The 17,241-nt window shown below is 44.0% G+C and overlaps 1 protein-coding gene across 7 annotated transcripts in view; it reads left to right on the top strand.

Annotated features, from left to right (window-relative positions):
• The window catches only part of TXK (TXK tyrosine kinase), a 51,174-nt gene extending 34,899 nt beyond the window's left edge, over window positions 1-16,275 (top strand). For all 7 annotated transcript variants that reach the window (XM_084759852.1, XM_084759853.1, XM_084759855.1 and 4 more), the window contains 6 exons: window positions 687-858; window positions 3,630-3,846; window positions 8,070-8,134; window positions 10,523-10,641; window positions 12,407-12,564; window positions 15,612-16,275. In XM_084759852.1, coding sequence (XP_084615978.1) covers window positions 687-858; window positions 3,630-3,846; window positions 8,070-8,134; window positions 10,523-10,641; window positions 12,407-12,564; window positions 15,612-15,680 — 800 coding nt within the window. In that variant the 3' untranslated portion in view covers window positions 15,681-16,275. The remainder of the gene's footprint in view (window positions 1-686; window positions 859-3,629; window positions 3,847-8,069; window positions 8,135-10,522; window positions 10,642-12,406; window positions 12,565-15,611) is intronic.
• Window positions 16,276-17,241: the final 966 nt, after the last annotated feature.

Genomic DNA, 17,241 nt, shown 5'->3' with positions numbered 1-17,241 from the left:
AACAGCATTCCACTGCTGGGTTGGGGACTCCTTCCCACCACTGGGACTAGGGGGCTTCCCACCACTGGGACTAGGGGGCATCCCACCAGTGGGACTAGGGGGCTTCCCACCAGTGGGACTAGGGGGCTTATCACCATCAATAATTCTGCTAAGTGCATTATCCTGAAGCTCCAGCAGATGGTGATGTTGCCATAGAAAAACTAGGAGCTAAAAGAGTATTAATTTTTTAAAGTTATTTTTTTCCTTCCTGATTTGCTTATGAGAAATGAGAAAGATACAGCAGCACAAAGTTCACTTCAAACACATGCGTACATATTTGTTGGCTAGCATTCTGGCAATGGACATGCTTATTAGGTGATCAGTCCCTGCCCTAAGGAGAGGCTAGACAAGGCAGGAAGGCTCGGTAGCCCTGGAGTGAGAACAGTGGGAGGACCTGAAACAGGAAGAGGAAGTACCACCTCCTATAACAAAACCAGGATACGAAGCAGGTGACTTTTTTTTAAACACTTGATGTCCTGAATTACACATTAAGGCCACAATGAGAATATTAAACATAATTACAGATCCTCACCTGTATGTCTTCAACATTTATGTAAAACAAAGAGGCCTAGATAATTCTTAAATAGTTTCTAAAAAAAAAAAAGTATTTTCTCTTCTTTTGTGACATGAGTCATTTGCCTTTCTAGAAAAGTGGGAGATTGAGCCATCCGAGCTGGCTTTTGTCAAGGAGATCGGCAGCGGTCAGTTTGGGGTAGTCCACTTAGGACAGTGGCGAGCACATATCCAGGTCGCCATCAAGGCCATTAATGAAGGTTCCATGTCTGAAGAAGATTTCATTGAAGAGGCCAAAGTGATGATGTGAGTATGTGCCCAGCACGTCTGAGTCCAGGGCAGAGCCTGGACTTGGGAGTCAAGCCATACCTGCACCTGTGTCACAACTCTGCCCAAGTTAGTTGTGCGACCCAGGCAAATGTGACATGCATGAACTATGTCACCTTCCAGTCTCCAAACTCCTTGCCTATACAATTGGAATAGCAGTACTTACGGCTTTGGATGGAGCTGCGAGTTAATGAGATGGTAATGGGAAAGTGTTGCATTTTCGGCTCAGTGATCGGTGCTGAGTCAGTGCTATATAGCTTAGTGATGCCTTGTTTTGCCCACCCACGCAAGTGTATTGGTTGCAGTTTGTTACTGTAATCTGACCTTGGACCAGGAAGTTTCAGATCAACCTTCTCTACTCACGTGCTCAATGTTTATTTAGAAGAGCAGCAATGCATCAGAGTGGAAAATACCCAGATGTCCTTAGTTCAACAGTGCTGTTGTTCAACCTGTGTGGTTCTGTCCCAAATTTGCAGGCCCCAAAGGGAAACAAAAGGAACAGAAAGTGGGTAGCATCAGGAGCGATTAGCTACGGTCACATCAAAGACAGAGAGCAATTATGACTCTGGGAGTTTTCAAGCCCACACCCCAACTATCCCATCAAAATATCCCATCAATCCATTTATAACAGAATGGATCTGGATAGAACTAGGAAAAACACCGTGACTTTGTGACTGTCACAGCACACCTGAGACGCCTGTTTGCTGGCCTGTGCTCTGTAATCAGGGAGTTCTGGTTCTTAAGGAGAGAAGGGTAGCAGTGTGCCCTGGGTTAAAGCGACACAATATGGGAAGGGCAAGTGGGATGTGTAACTCAGTTAAATCCTGTCAGAATCTTCTCTGAACACGAGGAGATGAGGGGCTTCTTGAAAGAGACAAAACTCCGCCCTCCCCCGCACTCCTAAGCCTCAGGAGGCGGATACAATACACATGACTCAGGAGCCCAGGGGTTTATATAAGAGTCACAAGCCCGTCCACAGGGTTACAAAATAGTAATTGTTAGAAAGAGGATTTTCTGTAGTGGAGTTGACTAAAAGTTGTGCAGGGAGCTCCCAGTGTGTGTGTGTGTGTGTGTGTGCGTGTGCGTGTGTGTGTGTGTGTGTGTGTGTGTGTTGATGAATTTGAGATGCCCATTAGAATATCAAAGATGACTAGTCAGGTAAAGGCAGTGGAGCCAGAGTTCAGGAGAGAAGTCAAGGTAGGAGCATGAACTTGAGAATGTCCCCGAAGATGCTATTGAGAACCATGAAACTTGATTCTGTGCTAAAGGGAGGGAAAGTGCTAGAAAAGGATAACTGGAGAAGGCTGAAAAGATTTTTTTCTTAAATTGAAATACATCTACCCATTGCCCTGCGGCGAGTCATGGCACTGCTCAAGCTGGGGAATGGTACATGTGCGGAAAAACTCACATCACAGCGGGAGGCAGGAGCGCCCACTTCTGCTCACGTGGTCCTCTGGCTGTGAGAAACTTTCGTCCTGTGTGTTCAACTGAACCACACAGTTTATTCATTTACTTGCTTTTGCTGTACATTGATAGGCATCTGTCTTATTTCAGATGCATTCTGGCAGTCACCCTCATGAGGACATGCTTGTCCATGTTTCTGTTCTCAAAGGCATCCATGAAGTTATGGTCTCAGGTTTCTGGTGGCATGAATCGTTTCCTTCTGACATTCGCTTTCCTGACATTATTCTGCACACATGTAAACTGCATTCCTTAACTGAACGCATGCTTATGAACTTGAAAGATAAAGCAGACAAAGTCTGTCTAATATATACCCGTATAATTATACACACACATACACACACACACTTTGCTTTTATGGTTGAGAAGAAGAGCGTTCTTAAGGTACTTTTGACAGTATACTGCTTTTAAAATTACAAAAATTAATTTGAATTTTTTTTCTTGGTGGCCTAAAAGGCATTTAAACATCAAAGGATATCTTCCATGGGGGTGGGGACATCAATAAATGTTTGAAGCCTAGATTGCTTTTTAAAAACATAAGTATTGGAGCCAGGGAGATGGCTCAGCTGTGATAGGTATCAGCTGCTCTTGCAGAGTACCCAGGTTCAATCCCAGTGCCTACGTGGTGGTTAACAACTGTTTGTAACTCCTGTCCCACATTTCCACAGCCCTCTCTGGCCTCTGTGGGTGCTGCACTCACAAGGAGCACAGACATGTGTGCAGACAAAATACCTGTACATATAAAGTAAAACTAAATTTAAAAAATATGAGTATATTTTAATAGAAAACTTAAACTTTATGTGATTACCAAAGACATGACATGGTTTCACGCTGGCAAATCACTTTTAGTCTCCAGCTTCATCTAGACATTTATTCTGAGATGGACTTACTCTTTAGAACTCCATTTTCTTCCTCAAGACCATCCTCTCCCTCCCTGCTGCCCGCCTGGAACTTTCCATCTAAAGGCTGTCGTTAGGATGACTAGGATTCAAGGAGCAGGAACTCTTGACACCTAGGCTGGGAAAATCAGTACCAAGGATGCTAAGGCTGACAGGACAGGAAGAAGAAAAAGAAGCAAGTCAGATCTCAGGCATGCAATATTCTGTGTCGACAACTTTGGAGGTGCTGCTTAACCTCCTAATCCCACGTTTTCAGTGCATAAAGTAGAAAGAAAAATGCTACCTGTTCCTGGTGGTTGAATTGATGCTTATCTCACCTCAAAAATGAAAATGATATTTTTCTGTTTTAAAATGCAAGAGCAACCCAGTTTACTGGTTTTTCTTTCACAGGAAACTGTCACACTCCAGGCTAGTTCAGCTTTACGGGGTGTGTATACGGCAGAAGCCCGTCTACATAGTGACGGAGTTCATGGAAAACGGCTGCCTGCTTAACTATCTCAGGGAGAGAAAAGGCAAGCTCCCGAAGGTGTTGCTCTTGAGTGTGTGCCAGGATGTATGTGAAGGCATGGCGTACCTGGAGAGGAACTGCTATATTCACAGGGATCTGGTGAGTCTGGGGCCAAATCACCTGACTTTACGTACCTGGATTCAGGAGGCCATGAGGGTTGATTTTGGTACTTTGAAGAATGTGCCTTTGGAGCATTTTTAAAATTCATGCATTTTATTGTTAAGGTTAATTAATTTTCTTACTTATTTTTCAGTGCTGGCGATTAAAGCCAAGGCCTTGCACGTGTTAAGCCTTTGCTCTATCACTGACTCACATCCTCCAACCCTGTAACTTTATTTTTAATTGCCCTTTAACGCTGAAACCAAGTAGGAAATCACTCTAAAGTGTCTTTCACTAATTAATTACCTAACCTAATGAACCAACTAACTACAATGATCTTTGCTCTCTTCTCTTCCTCATTCCCTTATTTTCCCCCTTGTTTTTCTTTGCTTGCACACTTTCTTTCTTTCCACCAATGTCAAACTCCAGGAGTCACTGTAAGTGGTACAGCTCTGCTGGGAAAGGTACCCTGGCAGCCCGGAGCCAAGGAACACCACAAAATCACAGCGCACAGCAAGCCTCACCCAAGAGATTTATCTGGAAAGACACAAGAGGGTGGCTGTCCCTGCTCAGCTGAGAAACAACAGAGAGCTGAGCAGGAGGTAGACTTTACGTGGGATTTCTTGGCGACGGAGTTCTCCAGGGTGGGGATTGGTGGAAGTGCAAGTCCTGAGCTTAGGGCAAGGCCAAGGATTGGTGGTTTTGAGCTCAGAGATGGGTGGAGTTTTTGTGGGGTGTCCAATTTTCAGGTTTGAAGTGAGCTCAAACCTTTTACCCTTCAGTCATTCCTGCCCCCACGGCTTCGTATATGCTAACCATTCTAAGCCCTGCAGTAGAGGAACAGGCCCTTGTAATCTTATCCAGGATTCAAGTTGCCCCTGGTACAGGTGGCTTGCCCGTGACAGCACTAGCATTCATGGTGGAGACTGGAAATGCCTGACCCTTCCGCTGGGTAACGTTCTGAACACACCCACTTAAAAGGCTCTCTTACGCCTGCTCCGTGGCCGCTCCTGTGGTAGAAACACGTCTAGACTACCGTGCATTGCTTCAGGATACTCACACTGTTCTCTCCGGGTCCATCTGTGTTTCATTTAGAAATAGAAATTAGAACTCAATCCCTGATTCAGTCCCTTAGAAATAACCTTGTGTTTGGGCTCCCGTTCCCAGAGCGATCGTATTACAGCGCCCATCCTTGAGACTGGGGGGATCTAAAGGTGAGGCTGGCGGTGGACTTACACTGCTTCCAGAGCACCGTGGGAAATGGACTTACTTTGCCTTCAACTCAGAACATTCATGGCTTTATTATTTACAGCTTCGCACACTAGCTAATCACCTATATTTCTGTGTATAGTTCTTTGGAGGGGGGATTATAATATTACTGCAACATTTTCCCCTTCCCTTTCCTCCCTCCAAGCCTGCCCATATACCTCTCTCCCTGCTATCCTTCAAATCATGGCCTCTTTTTTCATTAACTGCTATTGCGTGTATATGGAAGTGTGTGTGTGTGTGTGTGTGTGTGTGTGTGTGTGTGTGTGTGTGTAACAAAATGTTTCCTAGGGAGATGCAAAACACATGTGTATTCACCCCAAATAGGGAATCCATGATGCACCAAAGTACAGATACCACCAGAGTCCAGTTGGGTGAACCAATGAGGATTTTTGTTTTTGTTTTGTTTGGTTTGCTTGGTGTCTATTTTTTCGCGGGGAGGGGGGGAGGGGGGAGGGGGAGGAGAAGGTGGTTACTTAAAGGGTTATGGGTGACATGTTCCAGGAACAGAAACGACTGAAAGACAGCTGCACCACCAAGGCCCACCCCCACATGGGTGGTAGCTCCTGAAGCTGGGAGTCTAGAGCACACTGCACAGACTACAGGCAGCTTAATAGCCCAGAGAGCGTTTCCAGGGGCCTCAAGCTGATCTAAACGGCTGCTAGGTGGCTCGGCTAGTGCCTGTTTATTCCAGGCAGCTCCTCTGGTCTCAGAGTCTTCTTTGCAGCTTTCCTCGTCTGACAGCGTTCTTTGTAGCTCAGCTTCAGGAGGGGGGGGGGGGGAGAGAGAGAGAGAGAGAGAGAGAGAGAGAGAGAGAGAGAGAGAGAGGGGGAGGGGGAGGGAGGGAGAGGGGGGGGTCGGCTTTGATTGCTAGCTCTGGCAGGGTGGGGCCTAGTGAACCTGATCAGTTTCAGGGACTTCCTGATGCTACTTTGAGTTACTTGCCTTCTTTAAGGAACTTCCTGCAGGATGGAATGTTACAATCCTGAAGGAAACTGTTGATGTTACTTGTATGTATGTTTTTAAGGCTGGCCATTTGCCGTTGAATAACCAGTAACTGATTTTCCCCGGGAAATACCGCCTCTCCCTTTCTTAGCATTCCTCAGTTGTCTGCAGTGAGACCGTACGGGCTTTCCAGCATCCACTTTGGCAACTCTATTGGTGTCATCCTTGTTCAGCCCACATTAAGACAGTCATATTGGTGAAACTTAATGGGTACAGCTTCAATTACTTACAATTCTACGTGAACACTGCACCATGGTCACCTTGAGACCTATGCTCAGGAGAGTTAAGAATAGTGCCAAGAACGTGGCTTGTAGAGGAAAGGTTCTCAAACATCAACTTTGCAGGGTGTGAGAATCACCTGGGAGCTGTGAGCAAAATCTTCAAACCCAGATCATAACCAGGCCAGTTAGATCAGAATCTCTGGCCATAAAGGGCCATCAAAATGCAGTCCAGGTTGCAAGGCTGCTGCAGCCTGGCATGGAGTCGTTCCTTCTTTGCTTGCTATGTCTGTGATCCTGAGGGAGCTAGTTAAGCAGGAATGTGGTTTTCCATGGATCACTTCCTTCATGTGGGCCTGTTGGGAGGACTATGTGGATCAGTGCGTGCAATGGTAGCCTGTCCCACGAGGGCTCTGCAGTGATGTTGCCACCATAGGTGCTGATCACTGCTCAGTGGTCCTCCTTGTACACCCCTAATGCCCAGCACGAGGAAGCTCTCTGTCCACCTCTGAGTGGCGTGTGTGGTTTCCAAGCTGCCTCGCTCGCTTTCCTGGCCTCTGAAGGTTTCTTTCCCTGATAAGGGGTAGAATCAAAAGTCTGTGGTTCCACAGCCCTAGGCATTCTGTTTGCTCCAGGCGGACAAGCTCTCCTGTCCTTAGATTAACCTCCACCCTCGATTGGTAATGGTCTTTATATTCTATTTTACCTACTGCATTGCATGTAGAATACATCAGCTCACAGTGGGTCCTTTTCCTGTGGTTTGAATTCAAGACAGTGGCTGGTACTTTCTGGTACCTTCTGAGCTGACTCCTCTGCATCCCCATGTTAAAGCTTCTTGCTTTTGTGACTGGATACATTGAACCTCAAATTCACTGAAAGGAGAACACTTCTACCTAATGGTTTGTCTAAATGAAGCTGATCAAAACGATGACTTCCTCTATGAACTGTGCTGAAAATGAGTTATTCTGACTACAGCCAGATTGACGCTGCATTATATTTAGTTCAGTGTGATAAGAAAGAAGTAGCGGGGGCAGGAGGGGAGAGTCAGGAGAGATAGCTCAGAGGTTAAGGGCACTTGCTGCTCTTCCAGAGGACCTGGGTTTGATTCCCAGCACCCACATGACAGATCACAACTGTCGTCTAGTTCCATAGGACCCAATACCATAATTGGACCTACACAGGCAAAACATCCATATACATTGAATAAAAATAACTTTAAAAAGTATAAGATCACCACCAGAACTAGTTCTACTTGGTGAAGGAAAGTTTTTAATATATAATTTCTTAATTCTTATTACCCACTGTAGAGCTCAAAGATACTACATGACTGTCTTATCTGTCATGTCAGACTTTCATCACTTAAGTTAAAAAACAAAACAAAACAAAGACAAAACAAAAACAAACAAACAAACAAAAAACAAAGTTGTTTTATGTCAAATACTTAGTTTATAACCTATTAAACCAATTAATCCTCATTTACCAAGGATACTTGTTGAAAACATTAAATTTTTAAAATTGTTAACATTCAATCTCAATTTTTCGAGACACTGAAGAATCATTGAAATTCATGGCATACAATAGAGTGCGGTTATGCACATCAGCAGTGGTGTCACCATGAAATTCACATGGTTGCTCATGCAGAGAGGTAACGTGGAGAAACTAGGGAAAATGAAAGTAGAAACTTTTGAAAGAAAGACCTGTGGTTCAGCTTTGATGCTTCTCTTCTTCCTACAGGCAGCAAGGAACTGTTTAGTCAGCTCTGCCTGTGTAGTGAAGATCTCAGACTTCGGGATGACGAGGTATGTGATGTTTCTGTCTGTCTACTTTGTGCATTTGTAAGAGGCGGTCTTATGTTTTAAAAAGCCAGTGTGTGTGTGTGTGTGTGTGTGTGTGTGTGTGTGTGTGTGTGTAGAGGTCAGAGTACAATTTGTGGGAATCAGTTCTTCTCTTGTGCCCTATAATTCTAGGAATCAAACTCAGGTAGCCAGGCTTTCTATTAAGCACCTCTTCCCACCAAGCCACCTCACCGGCCAAGTCTTCCATTTTCAGTCTTGCACACTGAAGTTGCTATTACCTCTTTTTTTTTTCTGCTCTGAGGAAGGCACTTGTTGGGAAGGACTCTGCATGGGCTAAGTGTCCACGTGGTTGCAGGGCTCAGTGTGCTTTGGATTTCAGGATACGTGCCGGCTTTACCTGTGAGGTGGATGTGGCCTAGCCTTGTCCTCTTTCAGGTTGTTGTTGATACAACTGTGGTAGATCTTAAGATGGAAAGAAGGATTTCTTAGTCCACTCAAATGTGTGTGATTAAGTAAATGCATTTTTTCATGATAAATGTGTATTTTTAAAAGTGAAAGAAAGAAATGTATTTGATTAGCTCTGATTTTCTGAGGTCACCATCAGACATTGTGTATACCATGTTTGGAAGCTGGTTTTAAGTCATCACTGCAATAAACTTAGCCATGTATATGCAAAAGTGATTTTATTTATCTATTTTACATTTTGAGATTCTTTTTCCTAGAGTTCTAGAAATATAATCCTAATGAATTCAATGTTTCTTTCTGAATTCTTCAGCAGTCAAAACCCAACTTTTAAGTGTCTCTTGGGGCCATGGTACTGTCGTGGAGATGGCCTGACTGGTCCTGCTGTGATGTGCACAGCAGCATCTGTACAGCTGTTGTCCTCCCAGCAGCATCTGTACAGCTGTTCTCCCTCTTGGTCTATGCCTGGCCATTTGCACAGGGGGCCGTTGAATGTCTAGCTAAAAAATTCCATGGTGCTGACTGAGGTCTGGCTTACTGAGGCATATCAAGATACTTTTGTTTTCCAGAATCTTTCTGCCTTTCTTGGGGCACCATTTCCATGTTGTTCTTCAGTCCCACCAACCTCCAGTGGGGTTGAGAACTTTCTCACCCAGGGATCTGTCCCATTAGGTATCATGTTAATAGATCTGTCTTTCTTCTTTAACCTAGAGAAACTCCAAATCAGTAGGACAGGCCCTTCCCCCCACTGTTTCCTCTTACACGCTATTTTATTTTGAGACAGGGTCTCTCCATGTAGCCCTGGCTGTCCTGGAACTCTCTATGCCGCCCAGCCTGGGTGAGAACTCACACAGATCTACCCGTTTTTGCCTCCCAAGTGCTGATATTAAAAGTGTTCACCAGTATGTCCAGCTTCACGGTCTTCAAAACATTTTCTTCAGACTTTATTTTTATTTTCAGTGTGTAGGTGTTTTGCCTGAGTGCATGTCTGTGTACCACACGCATGTGTACCACACGCATGGCATGCCTGTACAGGTCAGATCCTCTTTGGATGGAGTTAAATACAGTTGTGAGCCACCGTGTGGGTGCTGGGAACAGAGCCTGGGTTCTCAGGCAGAGAAACCAGAGCTCTTCACCACGGAGCCATCTCCCTAGCATCACTATATGCAGCCTTTACAGTGTTGGGATTAAAGGTGAAATGAGATAGAATATGTGGGGGGAAATGGGAGCATGAAGACAGAAAAAATAAATAATTCAGTAAGCATTATTGTACATGCAAGGAGCCAAAGTTAGCTGTGTCTTCTCTCCCAGCTCCCATGCTTCCCTGCCGATGTCTTTTAAAAAGTTATTCCTAATTAGTAAAAAATATATATATTATAATATAATGGATATTTTTTCATATCAGAAGTACTATAATGACACATTGTTATTTCGCCTGTTTTGTGCCAAACAAAAGATTAAGTACATGAAAGAAAATATGGCATCCAATTTTGAGTCTGTCTTTGATGATATGACCAGTCTTTTACTTATTTACTTTCATTACCTTTATTAATTTTCTCAAAGAACCAGCTCTTGGTTTTGTTGATTCTTTGGATTGTTCTCTTTGTTTCTAATTTATATTACCTTTGTTGTTGGAGCACAGGGCACATTTCTTTGCAGAATTAAGACTGGGCCCCAAAGAACATAGTTTTGGGGCTATAGAGCTGTAGCTTTCAGGGATCCAATGGAAATGAAACCAAGGAGACATGGTTCTTGAGGAGAAGACCAAATAAAGAGCCATTCAGCTATTTACCATCAAGAAGACACAGTGTGCAAGCCCTTCCTAGGGAAAACACACTGCATTCTAACAGATCAGAGCTGACAAAGGAATCTGAAGTTATTAGGCTTTGGAGGCCATTAATACAGTATGCTTGAATCCCACAACGGCAGGTACGTTTTGGACGATGATTACATCAGTTCTTCTGGAGCTAAGTTCCCGGTCAAGTGGTCCCCGCCTGAAGTTTTTCTCTTTCACAAGTACAGTAGCAAGTCTGATGTCTGGTCATTTGGTGAGTATGTTTGTTGTTGCTAGTTTGTTTTCTGACATGATGTGGCATTCACTGCTTTGGCACCTGGAGTCATCCGCCTCCCCACACAGCTCTGTTCTCTGGATCTTTTCCTTCCCAAGCGAACAGTTGCCATGAAGCTGTAACAGGGAGTCTGCTGAGCCAGAAGGCAAGTGTGTAACCAATGCTGCCAAATCACTGAGGCTTGAAGGAAACAGTCTACATCATCACTGAGTTTCCAGTGTGTCTAATAAGCTTCATTGTTTACTTATGCAGCGGCTTAATTCTAACTGGTTTCCAACTGGAAAATTTGAACTTAACATCTGGATTTAAAAAAAAAATAGCCCGCACTCTTCATTTTACACTTTCAAGGTTTATGGGATTTGCACCTTGGCTTCCTGAGGTCTGCTCATTTGTTCATATTGATCAACAGTCTCCAGTGAGAAAGAGACGCTGTAGATCTATGCCCAACGCAGTTTGTTCGTTTGAGTTGGTTTGCAAACCATGGCAACTGGTGAGCAAAAGTCTGTCAGCTTTCATCCAGAACTTCCTGGGTGGCTTTGGGGTTTACAGAACCGTCCTTGTCCTCACAAATGACTGGGTCTCTTCCCCCACCACAACGTCAGCTTGCATCGCTGACTTCCTCAGCTCTCTTCTGACTTCATCTCGGCAGGTGAGGGTTTGAGCTCTGCTGGGGAGGATTGTGTGAATCCTTAGCCACCTGGTAACTAGTAAGGCAAGGACCGCCTCAGGTGGCCAAAGGGCAATTGGAGCTCACTCAGGTTCACACGTTTCCTCCTCCCTGGATCATGAACTAGTGAGCTTCTTCTTTTTGTTTTGGTGTGTGTGTGTGTGTGTGTGTGTGTGTGTGTGTGTTTGTGTGTGTGTGTGTGTGTGCTTGGAGCTCACCAATTAAACTAGTGACTCCCGGTGGCCAGTGGGCCCCAGGAATCCGCTTGTTTTTTACCTTCCCAAGGCTGGGATCACAAGTGGATATTAACATGCCAGGCATTAAAAAAATGATTTATTTATGTTATTTTTAGTTATGTGGATATGTGCGTGTTAGTATATGTGCCCATGGAGGCCGGAGACATTGGATCCCCTGGAACTGGAGTTACTGTGAATTGCTTGCTTGCCATGGGTGCCGGAAACCAAATGTGGGTTCTCTGCAGGAAAAGCATCAGTACTCCCAGCCACTGAACCATCTCTCTGAGGAGCCGGGCATTTTGACATGGGTTCTGGGTCTCAACCTCACTCAGGTCTACATGTTTGCAAGCAAAAACTGGACCAACTGAGCTATGATCCCAGCCCGGCTGCATCCTGTAGGGTTCTTCCTACCAGTTTAGACTCTTAGTGGAAAGAAGTGGACATGTGCCATCTGCTGTCTGGGGAACTTCAGGCGGAAGAGGCTCACACAAATCCGTCATTGTCTATGGAAGAGCAGAAAGGTTTCATTGATTTGACTGGGTGGGGACAGGAAGAGGTGGGGACAGGAACAGTACTTAGCAATGAAAATGCTACTACTGCATTCTCTCCCGTGGGGAGACTGTCAAGGCCAAAACAAAAGGTGAGGCATCATTTTTCATAGGATTATTTTCAAGGTCCAGACTTCCTAAAGACTCAGAGGTGCAGTCCGCTTCCCGCCTAGAATTTCTTTCTTTCTGGGCAATTATGGCTTCAAGGCTGGAGGAGATTAACATCTTGCAGTTTGAATCAAACCGTTGTTTGGGTTCCATGTGACTCTTGGTTTTGCATGTTTTATTTGCAGGAGTTTTAATGTGGGAAGTCTTTACAGAAGGAAAAATGCCTTTTGAAAATAAGTCAAATTTGCAAGTGGTGGAAGCCATCTCTAAAGGCTTCCGGCTGTACCGCCCTCACCTGGCCCCCATGTCCATCTACAGAGTAATGTACAGCTGCTGGCATGAGGTAGGTGCCCCTTGTTCCTGGGACTGTTACCATGGCAGCCACAACTGCCTGTTCCCAGGCAATGACCCTGAGAGCCAATGCACCATTCTCTCTGACTCCCACCCTGCCCCCCAAGTCACCAGTCCATTTTGTTTTTCACAATGGACTTTCATCTGGGAGCTCATTTCCAAGCATTCTCTGTCTGAGATTGGTACCTACAGAAACTGGATGTCTCTAAAGCCTCTTGGTCAGATGATTTATTATCTTGAAGAACTGGGTGGTGGAACTTAGAGAAGAATCTGGTTTGTTGAACTTCCCCACAGAATAAGATGATTGCTGTTTTATTCATTGCACTTTCTTCACTTTCAAGGCCAAAAGTGATGGGTTTCATCTCTCCCTGGCACTTAAGACTCCTGATAGAGAGAATAAGCCAGACTAGAAACTGAAGGCCGACTGTGCTGAGAGCTGCCATTTGGGAAACCATCACTTAGGGGTTGCTCTTTTTGTTGAAATGCTAAGATTAAAAATCAAGTCAGAGTGGTTGGGTTTCTGTTCCCCTCTCTTTTCTTTTCTGGGCATCTATTCAACACAGCCCTCCTGCTCTCACCAAACCGTGGCTTTTGAGAGCTCTGCTCTGTAGTTAGCAGGCTGAGCCCAGAAAAATCAAAGCTTGGTTAGTGGTCTCCTGCTGCCTGAAAGAAAAACAACAAACAAGAAAACAATCCCAACATTTGATTCCCAATCCACAAACACTGGAAAAACAAGAATTTCATGAGTGGTAGAACTGTTCATATTCCAGACAAGTATTTCATTTAGGAAGATTCTCCAGTGCATGAAAATAGTCACTATTTATTACTCCACAAAGAATCTTGAAAGACCAAAAAAATGTCAAGTAAGCTGTTAGTAACAACAGCTGCCATCGGAACAATAGTATCTCAGGACATGCAGATGGTGGCTGCAATGCTTTTGAGGGAATATTTTCCAATTTTATAGTGCCATAATTTGAGCATTGATGTTGATTTTTTTTGCCTTAGTGAATAACAAAGTATTGGAATGCTGGGAAGGGGCCCACCTTCCTCACAGCCACAGATCACAAGAAGGAGCAAATGATTCCTGTAAATCATTGCTGAGCTGTGATTTCTTGCTGAGTACTTACATAATATGAATCTATAGCTTATGACACTTTCAACTTAGAATGTATTTACTAGGAGATGACCATGTCCTAAGTCAGGGAGCGCTAATAAGCATGCACAAGGGCATGGAACAGTGAGATGATTTTTATATATTATTTATGTGGATATGAGCTACAGAGAAGGAAGGGTAAACAGGACGATCACAGCAGGAACAAGGAAACAAACTCAGTCTCTCAAATGGCGGTCAGAAAATTTACCCAAATAGTGTACACACACACATACACACACACACACACACACACACACACACACTCACACACACGTACATACAAACACACATGTTAAAACAAAATACAAAGCTGCTTTCTTCTAGTTTTAATTCTTTCATAGTGATCTATTTTTTGTGGAGGGTAGTACCGTGAATAAAATGTAATTAATTATGCCTTCCTTAAACTGGATGTGTGGTGTTCCTGATTGTGAGTTAATTATAATAAAGTGACTTTATTAATTTTAAAAGATTATGTTTCCATTGATAAAAATGCCAGAGACTATTTGATGAGCTTGAACCTTCTAGAAAGGCCCCGCGATTTACTCTTGGGTCCTCATCAAGGGTTTTGATGTTCTCACATTGTCCTCCACCTGGCCCCTTTTCATCCGTTGCTGTGACTAGCTCTAACATGGACAGATTCCAAAGATACCAATGTCCCATGTCTTTCTATAGAGAGTCAGAGCAAAATTGCATCTCAAAGTCAAACAGGGAGAGGTACTCTGATCTCCGCTTCCACGGCCAACAGTTTGGTTGACTGTGCTCCAGGATCTGCAAAGTCCCTTGAGGAAATGTGCCTTTTGCTGCCTATGTGATACCCTTCTTGCTTGAGGGGACCAGTATAGTAAAGAACTGATATTATTGAACTGGGGACCTCACACTCTAAATCCCTGTCATTTTCAAGAGGAAATTTCTGTAGGGGGTAGAAATGTGTGCTCTGTCCGTACAGCAGCAACCTCTGACTACAGAGGAGCTGAAAGACGGCTAGTACGATGGGAGTCCCAGCTTGAAATACTTTTTCATCTTCAATTTCTTTACATAGCCACATGTAACTAGTGTATATAACTCTAGCCGTTTTATCTGTGCAGTGCTCCATTGTAGATTTAGATTTTTTTTCAAAAATCTACTTTGTTTAGGATTCTCAAAAGCTTTTACCTCTCTCCTAACCCACCAACCAGAGATAAGAGAGAATGAAGGTTGCTAGGGTGGGGATGTGACCTGTTTACACATAGCTCCGTGGGCCAGTTCCACTCCGCGTTGCCAGGATACCAGCAGTCCAGTCCAATATGGAACACCAAACAGCAAAACAAATCTGCAGCAGCGGCACGATCCAGCAGAAACAGCAAGGATTGGCATGAGTCAGCGAAAGTGGCCAGAAGTTTTCTCAAGCATTTCTCTCTGTAGAGCAAAGACCAGAGCCGACCAACGATGTAAACCACAGAAAGGCATAGACAGCGATGCAAAAGCGTCGTCTCACTGTCTGTGGTCTTCTGCTTGTATTCTTTCTAAATATCACGCACTCTTTCACATGTCTGTTTTTAGTGAAACATCACATGCCCTCTCACGGGTTTGTTTTTCGCTAGCAAAGGTCATGTGCCCCATTGCAAGTTTGTTTTTAAATTGAGGATAAAATAAAACATTTCTACATCCCACATTTGGGACCAAAACAAACAAACAAACAAAAACAGAAAAGAAACCAAAACTTTCACTACACTCTATCGTCTTCGGCTTTCCCCCATGCAGATCATGCCACTGTGTATCAGCCAAGATATACTGTTCTTCAGATTGTTCAGAACCAGCGAGCGTTGAGGTCTTTGTCTGTAAGTCCCACACTCTGGTGTCTGAGTGAGAAGCAAGCTGAGCTGATTAGCTCTCTTTTTGTTTTCCAGAACCCTAAAAGCCGCCCGACATTTGCCGAACTGCTTCACATTCTCACAGAGACTGCAGAAACCTGGTGACCTGAAACGGAATGCCAGCCCACAGGGTCATCTTGCCAAACTATCACAAGGTGAAATCACGGGCATCACTGATGGGGAAGATCTGCTGTTAGGGTTGTTGACTCTTGGCCACAGAGCAAAGGTCACAGGCTTTCCACACTGATTTCAATGCAAATCATTCTGATAGTAGCCTTTCTGTGTGTGTGAGAGGGGCTCTGGACTACACATCCTTCACATCCTGTATGTGAAGGGAGTAGACTCTACGTCAGCCCTCCAAGTGGCCTCTTCATGATTGGAGCTCCGGAACACTTGAGTGTGCATGAAACTCTGATTCTTCATAAGAAGCTAAGACAATTTCTTTTCCTGAGGACTGACATTCTTCTCTGGAGCGGTCCATGCAGAGAGGAAAAAAAGAATTAAGTTCTTCCAACTCATGGGCTAAAGAAGCCTCTCCAATAGAGTTTCATGTTTGAGGCTGTGTAAATGTTTATAGAAAACATACCTTTGAAACTCTATGCGAACATTCTAGAAATGTCTTTTATAATCTTTCCATGTGTTATTTAATAAACTTTTTTTGACTATTGTGGGGCATAAGTTCTCATATTCTAGTTTTAAACGCTGTTGAAAATCTGAACCAAAGTGACCTTGGAACATAGCTTGGTGAATTTTCTATTTCTTTCTTTCTTTCTTTCTTTCTTTCTTTCTTTCTTTCTTTCTTTCTTTTGTGTGTGTGTGTGTGTGTGTGTGTGTGTGTGTGTGTGTGTGTGTGTGTGTTCTTTTGTTGTTGTTGTTTTTTCGAGACAGGGTTTCTCTGTGTAGCCTTGACTGTCCTGGACTCATTTTGTAGACCAGGCTGGCCTCGAACTCACAGCGATCCGCCTGCCTCTGCCTCCCGATTGCTGGGATTAAAGGCGTGTGCCACCAAGCCCGGTCCAAATTTTCTATTTCTAATGCTGTACATTGTCAGGGAAATCCAGAGCTCATCTTCAGTTCTGATACTTCGTCCTACGATGCTTCGATTTGTCATAACAACTGTCTCTGGTACTTTCTGTAGGATGACTCTGTAGTTCTGTCCAAATGAGGAGGCCACAAGGTGTCCAGATGTGACATAAGCAAAGGAAACAATCAACAGTCATGGCTAATCTTAGTTTATCACTGAACTTGGTGGCACACACCTTTAATCCCAGCACATGAGGCAGAGGTAGGAGGAGCTCTGTGAATTCTAGGCCAGCCTGGTGTACATAGGGAGTTCCAGGACAGCTCTTAATTTATCATACAGCTTAGTGGGAACTGACTGGAAAATGGTTGTTATTATTCTGTGTGCTTCAGAAACCCCATGAGAAGAAAGGCGCTGTGTAGAACATGGCACATAGATTACAGAGAACTTACTCGGGAGAAGTCCTTTATTTATGTACTGTCCCTCCCTGCACGGTGACTGGAGGGGAACGTACATTATGATTATATTTATGTTTTTACTCTATGTTGCCAGTGGCTTTTCTTATCTTTATTTTTAAAAATAGTTGTCACCAAAAAGAAAGCTGGCAAATGGAGGATGTTAACAGATCTCAGAGTAATTAATAAA

This window comes from Acomys minous (genome assembly GCF_964271855.1).
Source record: "Acomys minous genome assembly, chromosome: 15".
In the NCBI taxonomy this organism is placed as follows: Eukaryota; Metazoa; Chordata; class Mammalia; order Rodentia; family Muridae; genus Acomys; species Acomys minous.
Note: the sequence above shows the minus strand (reverse complement) of the source record. Positions and strands in the feature narration are given on the sequence as shown.